This window comes from Heterodontus francisci, chromosome 17 (genome assembly GCF_036365525.1).
Source record: "Heterodontus francisci isolate sHetFra1 chromosome 17, sHetFra1.hap1, whole genome shotgun sequence".
Taxonomy (NCBI): Eukaryota; Metazoa; Chordata; class Chondrichthyes; order Heterodontiformes; family Heterodontidae; genus Heterodontus; species Heterodontus francisci.
The window spans coordinates 5,357,071-5,371,876 of NC_090387.1; the positions used below are offsets into that span (position 1 = coordinate 5,357,071).

General features: G+C 44.1%; 1 protein-coding gene across 7 annotated transcripts in view; it reads right to left on the reverse strand.

The window, feature by feature from the left end:
* Positions 1-14,806, reverse strand: part of LOC137378690 (transcription initiation factor TFIID subunit 4-like) — a 459,938-nt gene that overhangs the window by 359,997 nt on the left and 85,135 nt on the right. For all 7 annotated transcript variants that reach the window (XM_068049031.1, XM_068049028.1, XM_068049032.1 and 4 more), the window contains 2 exons: positions 9,138-9,234; positions 397-505 (listed from right to left, as the gene is read on the reverse strand). In XM_068049031.1, coding sequence (XP_067905132.1) covers positions 397-505; positions 9,138-9,234 — 206 coding nt within the window. The remainder of the gene's footprint in view (positions 1-396; positions 506-9,137; positions 9,235-14,806) is intronic.

Genomic DNA, 14,806 nt, shown 5'->3' on the forward strand with positions numbered 1-14,806 from the left:
GTAGCTTTGGTGTTGTTTTCCCCTTCCCACCAAATTAAACTTTTCAATTATTCCAAAATCCACAATGGCACTTTCTCTTCCACTCATCTTCAATGAAAAAAAACTTAAGCTGAGCTTTCAAAAACAGAAGCTTAAAAATGTCTAATACGAGGAGTTATGCCTGTGACAGATTAATGACCAAACCTACTAAAGATTTATCGATTTATCAGTCAAGGCCTAAAGCGCATTTCCCCAATAGAGGACATTAATACCAAGTAGGCTTCTTCTATTCCTTGCATAAACTTGCTGTGATCAAACAGTTGTTGAGAAAGCTCACCGGATGCTGCCCTCTTGTGTGCAACTGCAAGATTTCCCTCCCACCCTTGGTCTTGAAATTAAAATCACAGCCTCTCTTACCTGAAAGAGCCACCTCCAGGGTCGTTGAGCTTGTTTTTCTGATTGGCGGAGTCCTGGAGCAGGGATCCTGAGAGACTTTTGCCTCCTTGCAGCAATGATGCCTTCCCCACTGAGGAAAGAAAGCAAAACCGGCAGTGATGCAGCGCCTTATCACATCACACCAATATCACAAAGTTCTTCAAGCCAATGGAGTAGTGTGGAAGTGCATTTGCTGTTACGAAAGGAAAAGATACTTGCGCACAGCCAGATCCAGTAAACAGCAACAGTTGAACAGCCATCTTACCTCCAGTTTCCCTCAGAACAAAAAAAACTGCTGGGGTCTTCCAGCCAAATCAGTTTCTGGAGCTGTTGGCCAAAGGAAAGAGGGTCAGGGGGGAGAGGGGTGGAATGTTAGCTGAGAGAAGGGGACGTACGCTGTGAGGGAGGCTGTACTGAGGAGGGGGAAATGTTAACTGGGGTGGGGGGGGGGGAAATGTTAGCTGTGGTTGGGGCGGGGGGTGGGGGGGCTGTGGTGTCAGATCGGGAGTGTGTAGATTGGTGGAGTTAGGGAAAAGTGGGGGGTTGCTGGCCAGGTGACTCTGCTCTTCTTCGAATCAGATCTTTATCAGCCTGAAACACTGGATTAGATAGGTGGGGAGAGAACTCCAACAATGTAGCACTCTTGCAGTATTGCCCTGGAGGGTCTGCCTAGATTAGGTGCTGATTTGGGGCTTGAGCCCACAGCCCTCTAAACCAGACAATGAAAGCACCACCATTTGTGATGAATTGCATCCAACCAGAAACACAGTTTCCAACAACCTAGTACACACAATGTCTGTCAAGTGTTTTTTTTCCTGAGATATCTCTCTTTACAGCATTGCTTTCATTTTGCTTATCTAGTGTTCTCCGTGTCATCCACCTCTGCCTCTCCAAAGTTGGGTTCCCAAGCGTGGTCAGGAACAGCTGTCTCTCGCTCTCTAGCTTGTACTTCCTGCAGTACTCAAGCTCAGGGGATCACAATGATGTTAACCCTCAGACTCGAGCTTCACATACATCACAATATCAGCCGAAACAGCTAGTTCTCAAGAAATGTTGATTGTTCTTAAGACAGCAACCATCACTCCATTCCAGTGTGGTAATGCTTACCTGACCACAGTTTTTTAGTTAATTGCAGGCCTTAAAATGGATTGAAAAATCTTCCAGAAATGATGGCAACTGCTTCTTGCCCCAGGCCTGCTTGTGCACAGCTCCCAAGGTACTTCTGAGATTAGGAAGACTGTGCCCATTGTTGAATTTAAAGATACCAAAAGTGGGAGAACAACCTGGTGCAGAGATTACTGTCTGCCTCAAGTTATATCTAGCATGCTTTTGAATATAATATATATCTATATGTTACGACCTAGGCGGGAGGAGTGCACTGTTAATTCACTCCCACTTCTCCACAGGTCACAACGCATATTTTAATTTTCCCACTTAGCAAACAATCAAACAGATACTCTACTTTTCCCCAGAATAAAGCACACCAACCAGGTTTCTTTAATAAACAACAAAATTATCCATTTACTATACCCCAAGTTTTAACCAATATTAAAGGAAACGTACCTGCGATTTGAATTATTAAAGCCCCTTATTTTTATGCTAGCCCTCACGCACACAACCGGTTAATCAGGAAAAAAAAGGATTTTTGTTTACAGCTGTTAAAAAGAATAAAAATACTTAGACTTAAGAGACGGTATGGAAGTCCTTGTTTTGGCGAGGTCTCCCAAAGGCAAATAGGTGGCTACCACTAGGAATCTTCCTAGAACAGTTCTTTCCAGGCAATGTTGATTAACAGTCTGGGTAGGCTTTCAAGAGATGCAGCTACTGAAGGCTTCACATAGGTCTTACATCAGGTGTGCAGCAACAAAGGTTTCAATGCTCCATCATTCGATGCAAAGTTCCTTCAAAGATGCAAGGTTTCTGCAAACATGCAAGATTTCTTCAAATACAGGAGGCAACAGGAACTTGATGCAGGAATTCTTCAAAGAGTGATAGATATCAGCTGTCTTCTCCTGGCAGGTCAAGAAACAAACTCCAACTGGCTTTTTCACAGTTCAAAATGAAACTAAAACCTTTCCAGGGGCAAGTCGTATGACAACCATAAATCCTGGTTTGTCATTTCCTTGTAAACATCCTTTTCAGAGTCACAAGCACAAACCCCACGCTGGGTTATTTGCAAACAGATGCTTTCTAGTAAGATTTGTTTACTGGTCAAGCTTCTGTTGACCTTCCCTTTAAGAAAATCACCCAAAGCTCAGCCTCTTCAAGATTCCAGATGAATCAGTGTCTACAATCTGACTATAATTTCTTAAAACATATTGTACAAAGTATATATATATATATATATATATAAAAAACTGACAAGTCTGTCTAATTGGCACCACTTGGAGTCACATTGTGGAACCTGGCTGTAAGGATGAATATCCAGTGCAGAGTTGGATCTAATGGTTCTGGCACAAACCCTAACGTGCTGACCATATTTCCTAGCTAAGAGGCTGCGCACATTGAATTGACAGGCCACTGCACCTGTGTCAGGGCAATGACTGGAGCTACCAATCTAAGCACATTTTCCCTGCTCTCTTCTCTCTTGGTTCAATCCCCACCATCTGCCAAAGCGATTTCATTAAAAGTTATGGTTACATATCATTTGTAGCATAGAAACAGGCCATTCGGGCCCAAAGGTCTAATATAGTTATCATGCAGAGCCCCACCTGCCAAGAATAAGGCATATTAATTTTGTCATATCAATGATTTTTAAACAGTTGCTGGAGTGAAGAAATTACTTGTTTGAAGATCACCAGACACTGGGCTGGAAGGACATTTGCATACGAAGTGACGCTGTTTGTGGAGACAAAAGACTATTCCCTGCTCCAACCCAAATGGATTTTGATCACCCAGATATTGAAGGTGTAAGGAAGGGCATTCCAGGGCCTGCTGAGATGATACAATCCACAAAGCCAGGACTGGTTAAACTAGTTGGTCACATGACTAACTGGTTGGTCCATGTTTTTTGAATAAGACACAGGACAGTTTGAGCTCAAAAGGCAGTGTGAAACTGAAGCTGGAACAAGGAAGCCTCTCTCTCTCGCTCACTTTTTCCCAAGCCACCGGACCCACGGAAGACACGTAAACCTCGAGAGACAGAGAGAAAAGACTCCGACATCGGAACAAATTGAAGCGTGAATTGGACCCCAACGAATTGCAAGACTTAGCGGCAACCAAAGACTCCACATTGAACTCAAAGGACTAACTCCCAGATATTGCCTCAAACTTTTCCCCTTTATTCCTTCTATTTTTTCTGTCTCTATCTGTGTGTGTTTATCACGTCTGCATGCTAACGTGGCCACGTCGCATATTCGTAGTCGTTAACCAGATTAGAGTTTAAGATTAATAAATATCTACCTTTCTTGTTTAAATCTAAGGAAACCTGTTTGATTTCTTTGCCTTACAATTGGAACAGTGAACAAGAATTCACTGAGGGGGGAGCTAAAAACACGGTGTTTTAAAATTAATCCCTGTTGCGGTTAAACCAGGCAAAGGCGGAGAGGGATCCCCTAGACCCCTTCTCACCTGGTTGTAACACAGTGCTTATATTCCACACGAATCTCCTCCCAATCTACTTAATTTAGCCCCATCAACAAATCCTCCTATTCTTTTCTCCCTCATGCGTTTATCTAGCTTCCCCTTACATGCATCTATGCTATTTGCCGTGGTAGCGAGTTCCACATTGTCACCATTGAGTAGTGGTTTCTCTAGAATTTCTTAATGAATTTATGAGTGACTAGCTTATAGTTATGACCCCTAGTTCAGGTCTCCTCCGCGTCTACTCGATCAAACCCTCTCAGTGCATCAAAAAATAAACTACCTGTTCTATAAACGACCAATATGAATCAACTCCAAGGCTCAGTACTGTGCTGAGCTAGCTGATACCCACTGGGCAGTAGAAGAAATACTGCAGTTGGGTTCAGCACCCCAAGGTTAAGGAAGAACAATAAGACAAGGTTCCTGCTCTTGGATCACTATCTACTACTTGTGATGTAAAGTTCACATGTGGATATGGCATCAGTTCATGATGAATCTTAGCAGTGATGGCTCCACCAAGCTGGTGTCAACATTCACTGCCCAAGCATGGGGATTAAGAATGACACTTCAAATCACCCACAATGGCTTCTTTGCCTGCCCCTGTACCATTTTCTCTGCTGTCGCCCCAGGATCTATGCTTGGCCCCCTTCTATTTCGAATAGACAAGCTGCCCTCCAGCGACATCATTCGAAAACACATCAGTTTCCACATGTACACTGACAACACACAATTCTACCTCAGCACCACCACTCTCAACCCCTCCACTGTCTCTAAACTATCTGATGGCTTATCTGACATCCAGTACTGCATGAGCAGAAATTTCCTTCAGTTCAGTATGGAGAAGACTGAAGCCATTGTCTGTGGACCCCGCTACAAACTCCATTCCTCCTTCTGGAATCGTTCTGAGGCTGAACCAGATTGTTGGTAACTTTGGTGTCATAACTGACCTTGAGATCAGCTTCCACATATCCACAATCAAGGTTACTATGGCCACCATTTCCATGTCCATCATTGCTGGATCTGGTTCTGGCAAATGAGGTGGATCAAGTGAATCAAATATCAGTAAGGGAACATTTAGGAAACAGTGATCCTAGTATCATATGGTTTAGATGAGCGATGGAAAAAGACAAGGAGCAATCTAGCATAAAAATATGTAATTGGAGGAATACCAATTTCAGTAGATTGAGAACAGACCTGTCCTGGATAAAATACAATGAAAGATTGGCAAGCAAAATGGGTTGCCTTCAAAGAGGAGATGGTTCAGGTGCAGTCAAGGTACATTCCCACAAGGGCGGGTAGGCAGAGAAAACAAAACCAGAGTCCCCTGGATGACAAAAGGGATAGAGAGCAAGATTAAGCAGAAAAAGGAAGCATATGGAAGCTGTCAGGTTGTTAATTCAAATGAGAACTGGGCTGACTATAAATAGTTCATAGGAGCAACAAGAAAGTAAATGAGAGAGGCAGACAGGTGGCAGATGAAATGTAATGAAGTGATTCATGTTGGTAGGAAGAACATGGAGAGACAATATAAAATAAAGGGTACAATTCTAAAGGGGATGCAGCATCAGAGCGACCTAGGCGTATATGTGCATAAGTCATTGAAGGTGGCAGAACAGGTTAAGAGAGCAGTTAATCTTCTTCTTTCGCCTCCTTGTCTCAAAAGACAATGGGTAAGCGCCTGGAGGTGGTCACCAAGACTCCTTAGACAGCACCTTCCAAACCCACAACCTCTACCAACTAGAAGGACAAGGGCAGCAAATGCATGGGAACACCACCACTGCAAGTTCACCTCCAAGTCACACACCATCCTGACTTGGAACTATATCGCCGTTCCTTCACTGTCGCTGGGTCAAAATCCTGGAACTCCCTTCCTAACAGCACTGTGGGTGTACCTACCCCAAATGGACAGCAGCGGTTCCAGAAGGCAGCTCACCACCACCTTCTCAAGGGCAATTAGGGGTGGGCAATAAATGCTGGCCTGGCCAGCGTCGCCCACATCCCATGAATGAATAATTTTTAAAAAGCAGTGCCTGGAGTGGCTATAAAAGGCCAATTCTAAAGTGACAGACTCTTCCACAGGTGCTGCAGATACAATTGGTTGTCGGGGGTGTTACACAGTTGGCTCTCTCCTTGCACTCCTGTCTTTTTTCCTGCCAACAGCTAAGCCTTTTCGTCTTGCCACTCTTTAGCCCCTCCTTTATGGCGGTCCGCCAGTTCTGGCGATCACTGGTAATTGACTCAAACGACTTGCGATCAATGTCACAGGACTTCATGTCACATTTGCAGACATTTTTAAAGCGGAGACATGGACGGCCGGTGGGTCTGATACCAGTGACGAGCTCGCTGCACAATGTGTCTTTGGGGATCCTGCCATCTTCCGTGCGGCTCACATAGCCGAGCCATCTCAAACACCACTGGCTCTGTAGGGTGTACATGCTGGGGATGTTGGTTGCCTCGAGGACTTCTGCGTTGGAGATACGGTCCTGCCACCTGATGCCAAGGATTCTCCGGAGGCAGCGAAGATGGAATGAGTTGAGACGTCACTCTCGGCTGACATACGTTGTCCAGGCCTCGCTGCCGGTTAATAAAGCAGAGGAGCATAGAATACAAGAGCAAGGAAGTTTTGCTGAACTTGTATAAAACGAGTTTGGCCTCAGCTGGAGTATTGCGTTGAGTTCCGGACACCTCATTTTAGGAAAGATGTGAGGGCGTTGGAGAGAGTACAGAAAAGATTCACGAGAATGGTTCCAGGGATGAAGAACTTCAGTTATGAAGATAGATTGGAGAAGGTAGGACTGTTTTCCTTGAAGAGAAGGCGGAGAGGTGATTTGATAGAGGCATTCAACACCACGAGGGGTCTGGACAGAGTAGATAGAGAGAAACTGTTCCCACTCGTGAAAGGATCGAGAAGGCACAGATTTAAAGTATTTGGTAAGAGAAGCAAAAGTGGCATGAGGAAAAACCTTTTCACGCAGAGAGTGGTTCGGGTTTGGAATGGACTGCCTGAGAGTGTGGTGGAGGCAGGTTCAATTGAAGCATTCAAAAGGGAATTCGACTGTTATATGAAAAGGAAGAATGTGCAAGGTAATGGGGAGAAGGCAGGGGAATGGAACTGAGGGAATTGCTCTTTTGGAGAGCAGGTGCAGACACGATGGGCCAAATTGCCGCCTTCTGCACTGTAAAAATTCTATGATTATGTAACTTGATGGAGTTATATGATGAGGTAACAGAGAAGGTTGATGAGGGTAATGCAGTTGATGTGGTGCATATGGACTTTCAAATACCACATAATAGGCTTGTCAGCAAAATTGAGGCTCATGAAATAAATGGGGCATTGGCGGCATGGACACAAAGTTAGCTGACTGACAGGAAACACAGAATTGTGGTAAATGGTTGTTTTTCAGGCTGGAGGAAGGTAAAGAGTGGGCTTCCCAGGGATCAGGACTCAGACGACTGCTTTTGTTGATATATATCAATGACTTAGACTTGGGTGTGCAGGGCACAGTTTCAAAATTTACAGATGACAAAACATGGAAGTATTATGAACTGTGAGGAGGATAATGACAGACTTGCAGAGGATGGATTCAAGATGGCCCCTGGGCAGTCAGCTCCCAAGGGAGCTGCTCACTGTGCATGACTATTCTCGGCCAGTTGCTGCCATCGTTGCTCTTTCGACCCAATAAATCCTTTCTTCTGCTGTTTAAAAACAGTTCTCGTGATTCTAACAGTGGGTGCATTTTAGCCCAAAGTTCACATTAACTGTTAGTTTAAATGGTCTCTGCCTGACTGCTCAAACCCTATCCCACAACGTAATCTTGTGAGCTCTGGTAAAGATCTGGATAAGACCTGTATGTGGATAGTCTCAAATCTGGTTTCAAATTCCTGGCTTCGCTGGACATCAAGTCCACATTTCTGTACTGGACTACATTGGGGAAAAACCCAAGACTCAGTTTCTGTCCATAATCTGCTATTTTTTGATCTGAGAGATATGGAAAAGATCTGAAAACATCTCAATCTAGATCCAGATCTTCTTTCAAACCTGGCTTCAAATTTGTGGACTTCTCTTGATGTCAAGACACTTCTGCTCTGGGCTACAATGGTTATACCTGAAGACCGAACTCCTGTCTCTGATTTGCTGCACTTTTGCGATATTTAAAGTAACTTTTATCAATTGACTGCCCTTCCCCCACCACTGCTATGGTTGAGACACCTCAGTTTCCGGCTGAACCTGCAATTGGCCACTGGCTATACTGTTTTTTCAGCTTCAGTCTGTTCCTGGCCAGAATACCACCCAGCTGGGCTGAAGAACAAACCTCTGCAGTTTCTGGATCTAATGGCGTCCTCCAACTTCACCATCATCCTTTTTATCCTACAACTGACCCTGGATCTTAATTCCTATGAAAATACTTCCATCAGTGCCCCACTGACTCTCACATCGACCTTCCCACTCAGTGCGCCCACTGGGGCTAATCTTGCCAATCTTCTTCCTGTCCAACTCATCCCTCCCACTTCTGACTCTGTGGACTTTGCCAGCAGATCAACTCACACCAACCCTCTACGCATCACCCTCCAAAATGCCCATTCACTTGTGAACAACGCCCTTGCCATCCACAAAATTATTGTGAATGACTGTATCAACATCTTGGACTTAATAGAAACCTGGCTGAGGGGTGATGACACCTTGCCACTTAATGACCTACTCCTGCTCTTACTTTTATGCTCTTAACTTAGATTACTGTGTGCTTGCTCAACCCCATGCCTCTCCTCCTTTGTCCCACCCCACTTCATTCCACATTCGACAAAAATTATAAAATGTTACAATTCAACGAGAGAAAAGGAAAAAGAATAAAAAGAAATGAAAATGAAAAAAGAGAAAGAGAAGAGAAAGTAAGAGGTCAGAAAATGAAATAAAAAGAAAAAAAATGAAACATCAACGTGAAACATTAACTCTGTTTCTCTCCACAGATGCTGCCAGGCCTGCTGAGTATTTCCAGCATTCTCTGTTTTTATTTCAAATTTCCAGTAGCAGCAGTATTTTGCTTTGGTTAAGAAATGGGGATTGGTCGAACAGGGCTGAAATGGACTAGAGGATGTCAATGTGATGTTACCAATCAGCAACTGCAGGCGTTTGATGATCATACCTGGTTTGATAGATGGGGTAATAACCACTGGCAATCTCACTTGAGCTCCGAGACCAATAGATTGCTTTTTCACTGTCTGTACTGGAGACTGCACGATCTGTTAAAAGAACAGGTGACATGAGATTTTGCACATATGAATATCATTGTTCACAATATTCTTTATCCTCAATGACTGAGGGCTTCACAGTCCACTTGTGTCTGTATTCCACTCAACCTATTGTGCACACCAGCAGACCTTGGAGAGCTTTTGTGCAGCCTCCTGGGAATATAGGAGCAGGAGGAGGCCATCCAGCCTATCGAGCCTACCCCGCCATTCAATAATAGCATGGCTGATCATCCACTTCAATGCCTTTTTCCCCACACAATCCCCATATCCCTTTATGTCATTGGTATTCAGAAATCTGTCAATCTTTGCTTTAAACATACTCAATGACTGAGCTTCCGCAGCCCTCTGGGGTAGAGAATTCCAAAGATTCACAACCCTCTGAGTAAAGAAATTTCTCCTCATGTCTGTCCTAAGTGGCTTCCCCCTTATTTTGAAAATGTGCCCCCTGGTTCCAGACTCCCCAACCAGGGGAAACATCTTAACTGCATCTACCCTGTCTATCCCTTTAAGTGTTTTGTAGGTTTCAATGACATCGCCGCTTATTCTTCGAAACTCTAGAGAACACTGTTTCCTCAATCTCTCTTCATAGGACAGTCCCAACATCCCGAGAACAAGTCTGGTGAACCTTTGTTGCACTCCCTCTCTGGCAATAATATCCTTCCTAAGGTAAGGGGACCAAAACTGCACACAGTACTCCAAGCGCGGTCTAACCAAGATTCTATACAACTGAAGCAAGACTTCACTACTCCTGTACTCAAATCCTCTGGTGATAAAGGCCAACATACCATTAGCTTTCCTAACTGCTTGCAGCTGACCTGACTTATTGACAAGGACACCCGGGTCCCTTTGTACATCTACACTTTCTAATCTCGCACCACTTAAGAAATACTCTGCACACCTACCAAAGTGGATAACCTCACATTTTTCCACAGTATATTCCATCTGCCATGTTCTTGCCCACTCACCAAGTCTGTCCAAATCCTCTTGAAGCCGCTTTGCATCTTCCTCACATCACACATTCCCACCTAGTTTTGTGCCATCCGCGAACTTGGAAACATTACATTTGGCCCCCACATCCAAATCATTGATATGTATTGTGAACAGCTGGGGCCTAAATACTGATCCCTGCAGTACCCCAGTCACAGCCTGCCAACGCGAGAATTAGAATTAGAACATTACAGCGCAGTACAGGCCCTTTGGCCCTCGATGTTGCGCCGACCTGTGAAACCATCTGACCTACACTATTCCATTTTCATCCATATGTCTATCCAATGACCACTTAAATGTCCTTAAAGTTGGCGAGTCTACTACCGTTGCAGGCAGGGCGTTCCACGCCCCTACTACTCTCTGCGTAAAGAAACTACCTCTGACATCTGTCCTATATCTATCACCCCTCAACTTAAAGCTATGTCCCCTCGTGTTTGCCGTCACCATCCGAGGAAAAAGACTCTCACTATCCACCCTATCTAACCCTCTGATTATCTTATATGTCTCTATTAAGTCACCTCTCCTCCTCCTCCTCTCTAACGAAAACAACCTCAAGTCCCTCAGCCTTTCCTCGTATGACCTTCCCTCCATACCAGGCAACATCCTAGTAAATCTCCTCTGCACCCTCTCCAAAGCTTCCACATCCTTCCTATAATGCGGTGACCAGAACTGCACGCAATACTCCAGGTGCGGCCTCACCAGAGTTTTGTACAGCTGCAGCATGACCTCGTGGCTCCGAAACACGATCCCCCTACTAATAAATGCTAACACACCATATGCCTTCTTAACAGCCCTATTAACCTGGGTGGCAACTTTCAGGGATTTATGTACCTGGACGCCAAGATCTCTCTGCTCATCTACACTACCAAGAATCTTCCCATTAGCCCAGTACTCTGCATTCCTGTTACTCCTTCCAAAGTGAATCACCTCACACTTTTCCGCATTAAACTCCATTTGCCATCTCTCAGCCCAGCTCTGCAGCCTATCTATGTCCCTCTGTACCCTACAACATCCTTCGGCACTATCCACAACTCCACCGACCTTCGTTTCATCTGCAAATTTACTAACCCACCCTTCTACACCCTCTTCCAGGTGTGACCCATTTATTCCTACTGTCTGTTTTCTGCCTGTTAACCAATCCTTAATCCATGCCAGTCCATTACCTCCTATCCCATGTGCTTTAATTTTGCAAACCAACCTCCTGTGGGGGACTTTATCAAGAAACCTTCTGAAAATCCAAGTATACCATGTTTACCGACTCCCCTTTATTAATTCTGCTAGTTACACCCTCAAAATATTCCAACAGGTTCATCAAACATGATTTCTCATTCATAAATCCATGTTGTCTATGCCCAATGAGATTATTATCCGTGTCCATTTATCACATCCTTTAGAATAGATTCCAGCATTTTCCCTACTACTGACTTAAGGCTAACAGGTCTGTCATTCCCTACTTTCTCTCTCCCTCCCTTCTTAAATAGTGGGGTGACATTTGCGACCTTCCAATCTGCAGGAACCATTCCAGAATCTGTAGAATTTTGGAAGATCATCACTAATGCATTCACTATCTCCATAGCTACCTCTTTCAACACTCTGGCGTGTAGAATATCAGGTCCTGGAGACTTACCAACTTTCAATCCCATTAATTTCTCCAATACAACCTTCTTACTAATACTAATTTCCTCCAATTCCTCATTCCCCACAGTCCCTTGGATCTCTAATTCTGGGAGATTTCTTGTATCTTCCTCAGTGAAGACAGACACAATGTAATCATTTAGCTTCTGCCATTTCTCTTTTCCCCGTTTTAAATTATCCTGATTCTGCATGTAAAGGACCCACATTTGTCTCAGCCAAACATTTTCTTTTTACGTACCTACAGAAGCTTTTACAATCCATTTTTAAGTTTTTTGCTACTTTACATTCATATTCTATTCTCCCTTTATCAGTTTCTTGGTCCTCCTTTGGTATATTCCAAAATCCTCACAATCCTCAGGTTTCCTACATGCTCTTTAGTTTAGAGATACAGCACGGAAACAGGCCCTTCAGCCCACCGAGTCTGTGCCGACCATCAACCACCCATTTATACTAATCCTACACTAATCCCATATTCCTACCACATCCCCACCTGTCCCTATATTTTCCTACTACCTACCTATACTAGGGGCAATTTATAATGTCCAATTTACCTATCAACCTGCAAGTCTTTGGCTGTGGGAGGAAACCGGAGAAAACCCACGCAGACACAGGGAGAACTTGCAAACTCCACACAGGCAGTACCCAGAATTGAACCCGGGTCGCTGGAGCTGTGAGGCTGCAGTGCTAACCACTGCGCCACTGTGCCATGCATACAGTGGCCCTTCGTAACAGTCCTGATTATTGGACTCCACGGCACACTGTATTGAAGAACTCAAAGTTTCTCCTACATCTCACACAAGTACAGTAGTTCCAAATGTGGTGTATATCATCAGAAAAACAACCACTGTCTTCAGCACATAAAGCACACCACATACTCACAAAGCACCATGGATAATGCAGCTTAAATGCATAGCTTTTCACTGAAGCAGCTTAACGCCCAGCCAAGAATAGAGTTTCACATTTTACTTAGGCAGCAAAATTAAAGACATTCTTTCTCAATATTGTTCCTCACTCACTTTTAACGGATTCCGTTTCACACCTAGCACATTGATGGGCACTGCGCCTCCCGTAGCCCCTTATAAATACTGAACTATAAAACAGTTTTTGTTCTCCATTTGTTTCTGAAACTATTTGAACATTTCTGTTTGGTGACAGCCTGATGGTGGGAACTGACGTACAAACCTGAAAATGATCAGATTACTGAAGTAGTCCTGAGTTAATCACTGCCAATCAACAGGACGATAAAAGATGTATGAGTTAATACTAAATTCTTTCCGACCTTGCATTTAAATTTAAATGCAGACTCATTAACATTTTCAAACAGAATTGAAAGCTTAGGGGTACAACTTGATCGATTTATCACTTTAAAATTTGCTTTTAAGGCAACACATTTCCCTTCAGTGACTCTCAATTAATTGAGCAGCAGGGTTTGAACAATGCCCAGAAAATACTGCACTAAACCCCTGATAAAACAAGGCTGTGTTGGACAGATACTTGGTCTCTCAGGGAATCAAGGTATATGGGGAGCAGGTAATAAAGTGGATTTGAAGCCCAAGTTAAGCCATGATCATACTGAATGCCGGGCAGGCTCGACAAGCCTATGGTCCACTACTGCTCCTGTTTATTATGTTATAAGAACATAGCTTAAGAAATAGGAGCAGGGGTGGCCATTTGGTACCTCGAGCCTGCTCTGCCATCCAATAAGATCATGGTTTATCTGATCATGGCCTCAACTTAACTTTCTTGCAGGCCCCCTCAACCCTCGATTCACTTGCACATCAAAAATCTGTCCAACACAGCCTTGAATATATTCAATGACTCAGCCTCCACTGCTCCCTGGGTAGAGAATTCCAAAGATTAAGAACCCTCAGAAGAAATTCATCTTCATGTCCGTCTGAAACAGGAGAGCACCTATTCTGAAACAGTGTCCTCGGTTTTAGATTCCCCCATGAGGTGAAATCCTATCAGCATCAACCCTGTCAGGCCCACTCAAAATCTTAGATGTTTCAACCTCTCATTCTTCCAAACTCCAAAGAGTATAGGCCCAATCAGTTCAACCTTTCTTCATAAGACAACCCCATCATCCAAGGAATCAACCTAGTGAACCTTGTCTGAACTGCCTCCAGTGCAAGTATATCCCTCCTTAAACACTAACTCTGGACTCCATGAGGTCTCATGGCATCAAGTCAAACATGGGCAAGGAAACCTCCTGGTGATTACCACCTACTGCCCTCCCCAGATGATGAATCAGTATGCCTCCATGTTGAATACCACTTGGAAGAAGCACTGAGGGTATCAAGGGCACAGAATATATTCTGGATGGAGTACTTCAAGGTCCATCACCAAGAATGGCTCAGTAGCACCACTACTGACCGAGCTGGCCGAGTCCTAAAGGACAGATCTGCCACACTGGGCCTACGGCAAGCGGTGAGGGAACCAACAAGAGTGAAAAACATACTTATGTATAACGAGGGCTGTAATCGTATAACTAGGGCTGCAGACAGGGCTTTAAACTAAATAGTGGGGGGGAGGGTTCAGTTGCATGGAAAAGTTAAAGGAAAAGGTAGGAGTGCAGGTTAGTGGTGAGGCTGATTGTTATCAAACTGCAAGTAGTATACAGGTTAAACCAGAAGACAGAAATAATAAACAGGCAAATAAAGCATCAGTGCTGAGGGACAGGTTAGGGGGTATAGCCCAAATAAGAGTTCTATATACAAATGCACAGAGTGTAAGAAATAAACTAGATGAGCTACAGGCGCAAATTCAAATGGAAGATTATGATGTGGTGGCCATTGCAGAGACGTGGCTGCAGGATGGTCGGGACTGGCAACTAAATATACCTGGTTATAAAGTTTACAGGAGGGACAGGGAAAATGGCAGAGGGGGTGGAGTAGCCTCACTGATTAGAAATAATATCACCTCATTGGTGAGGGAGGATATA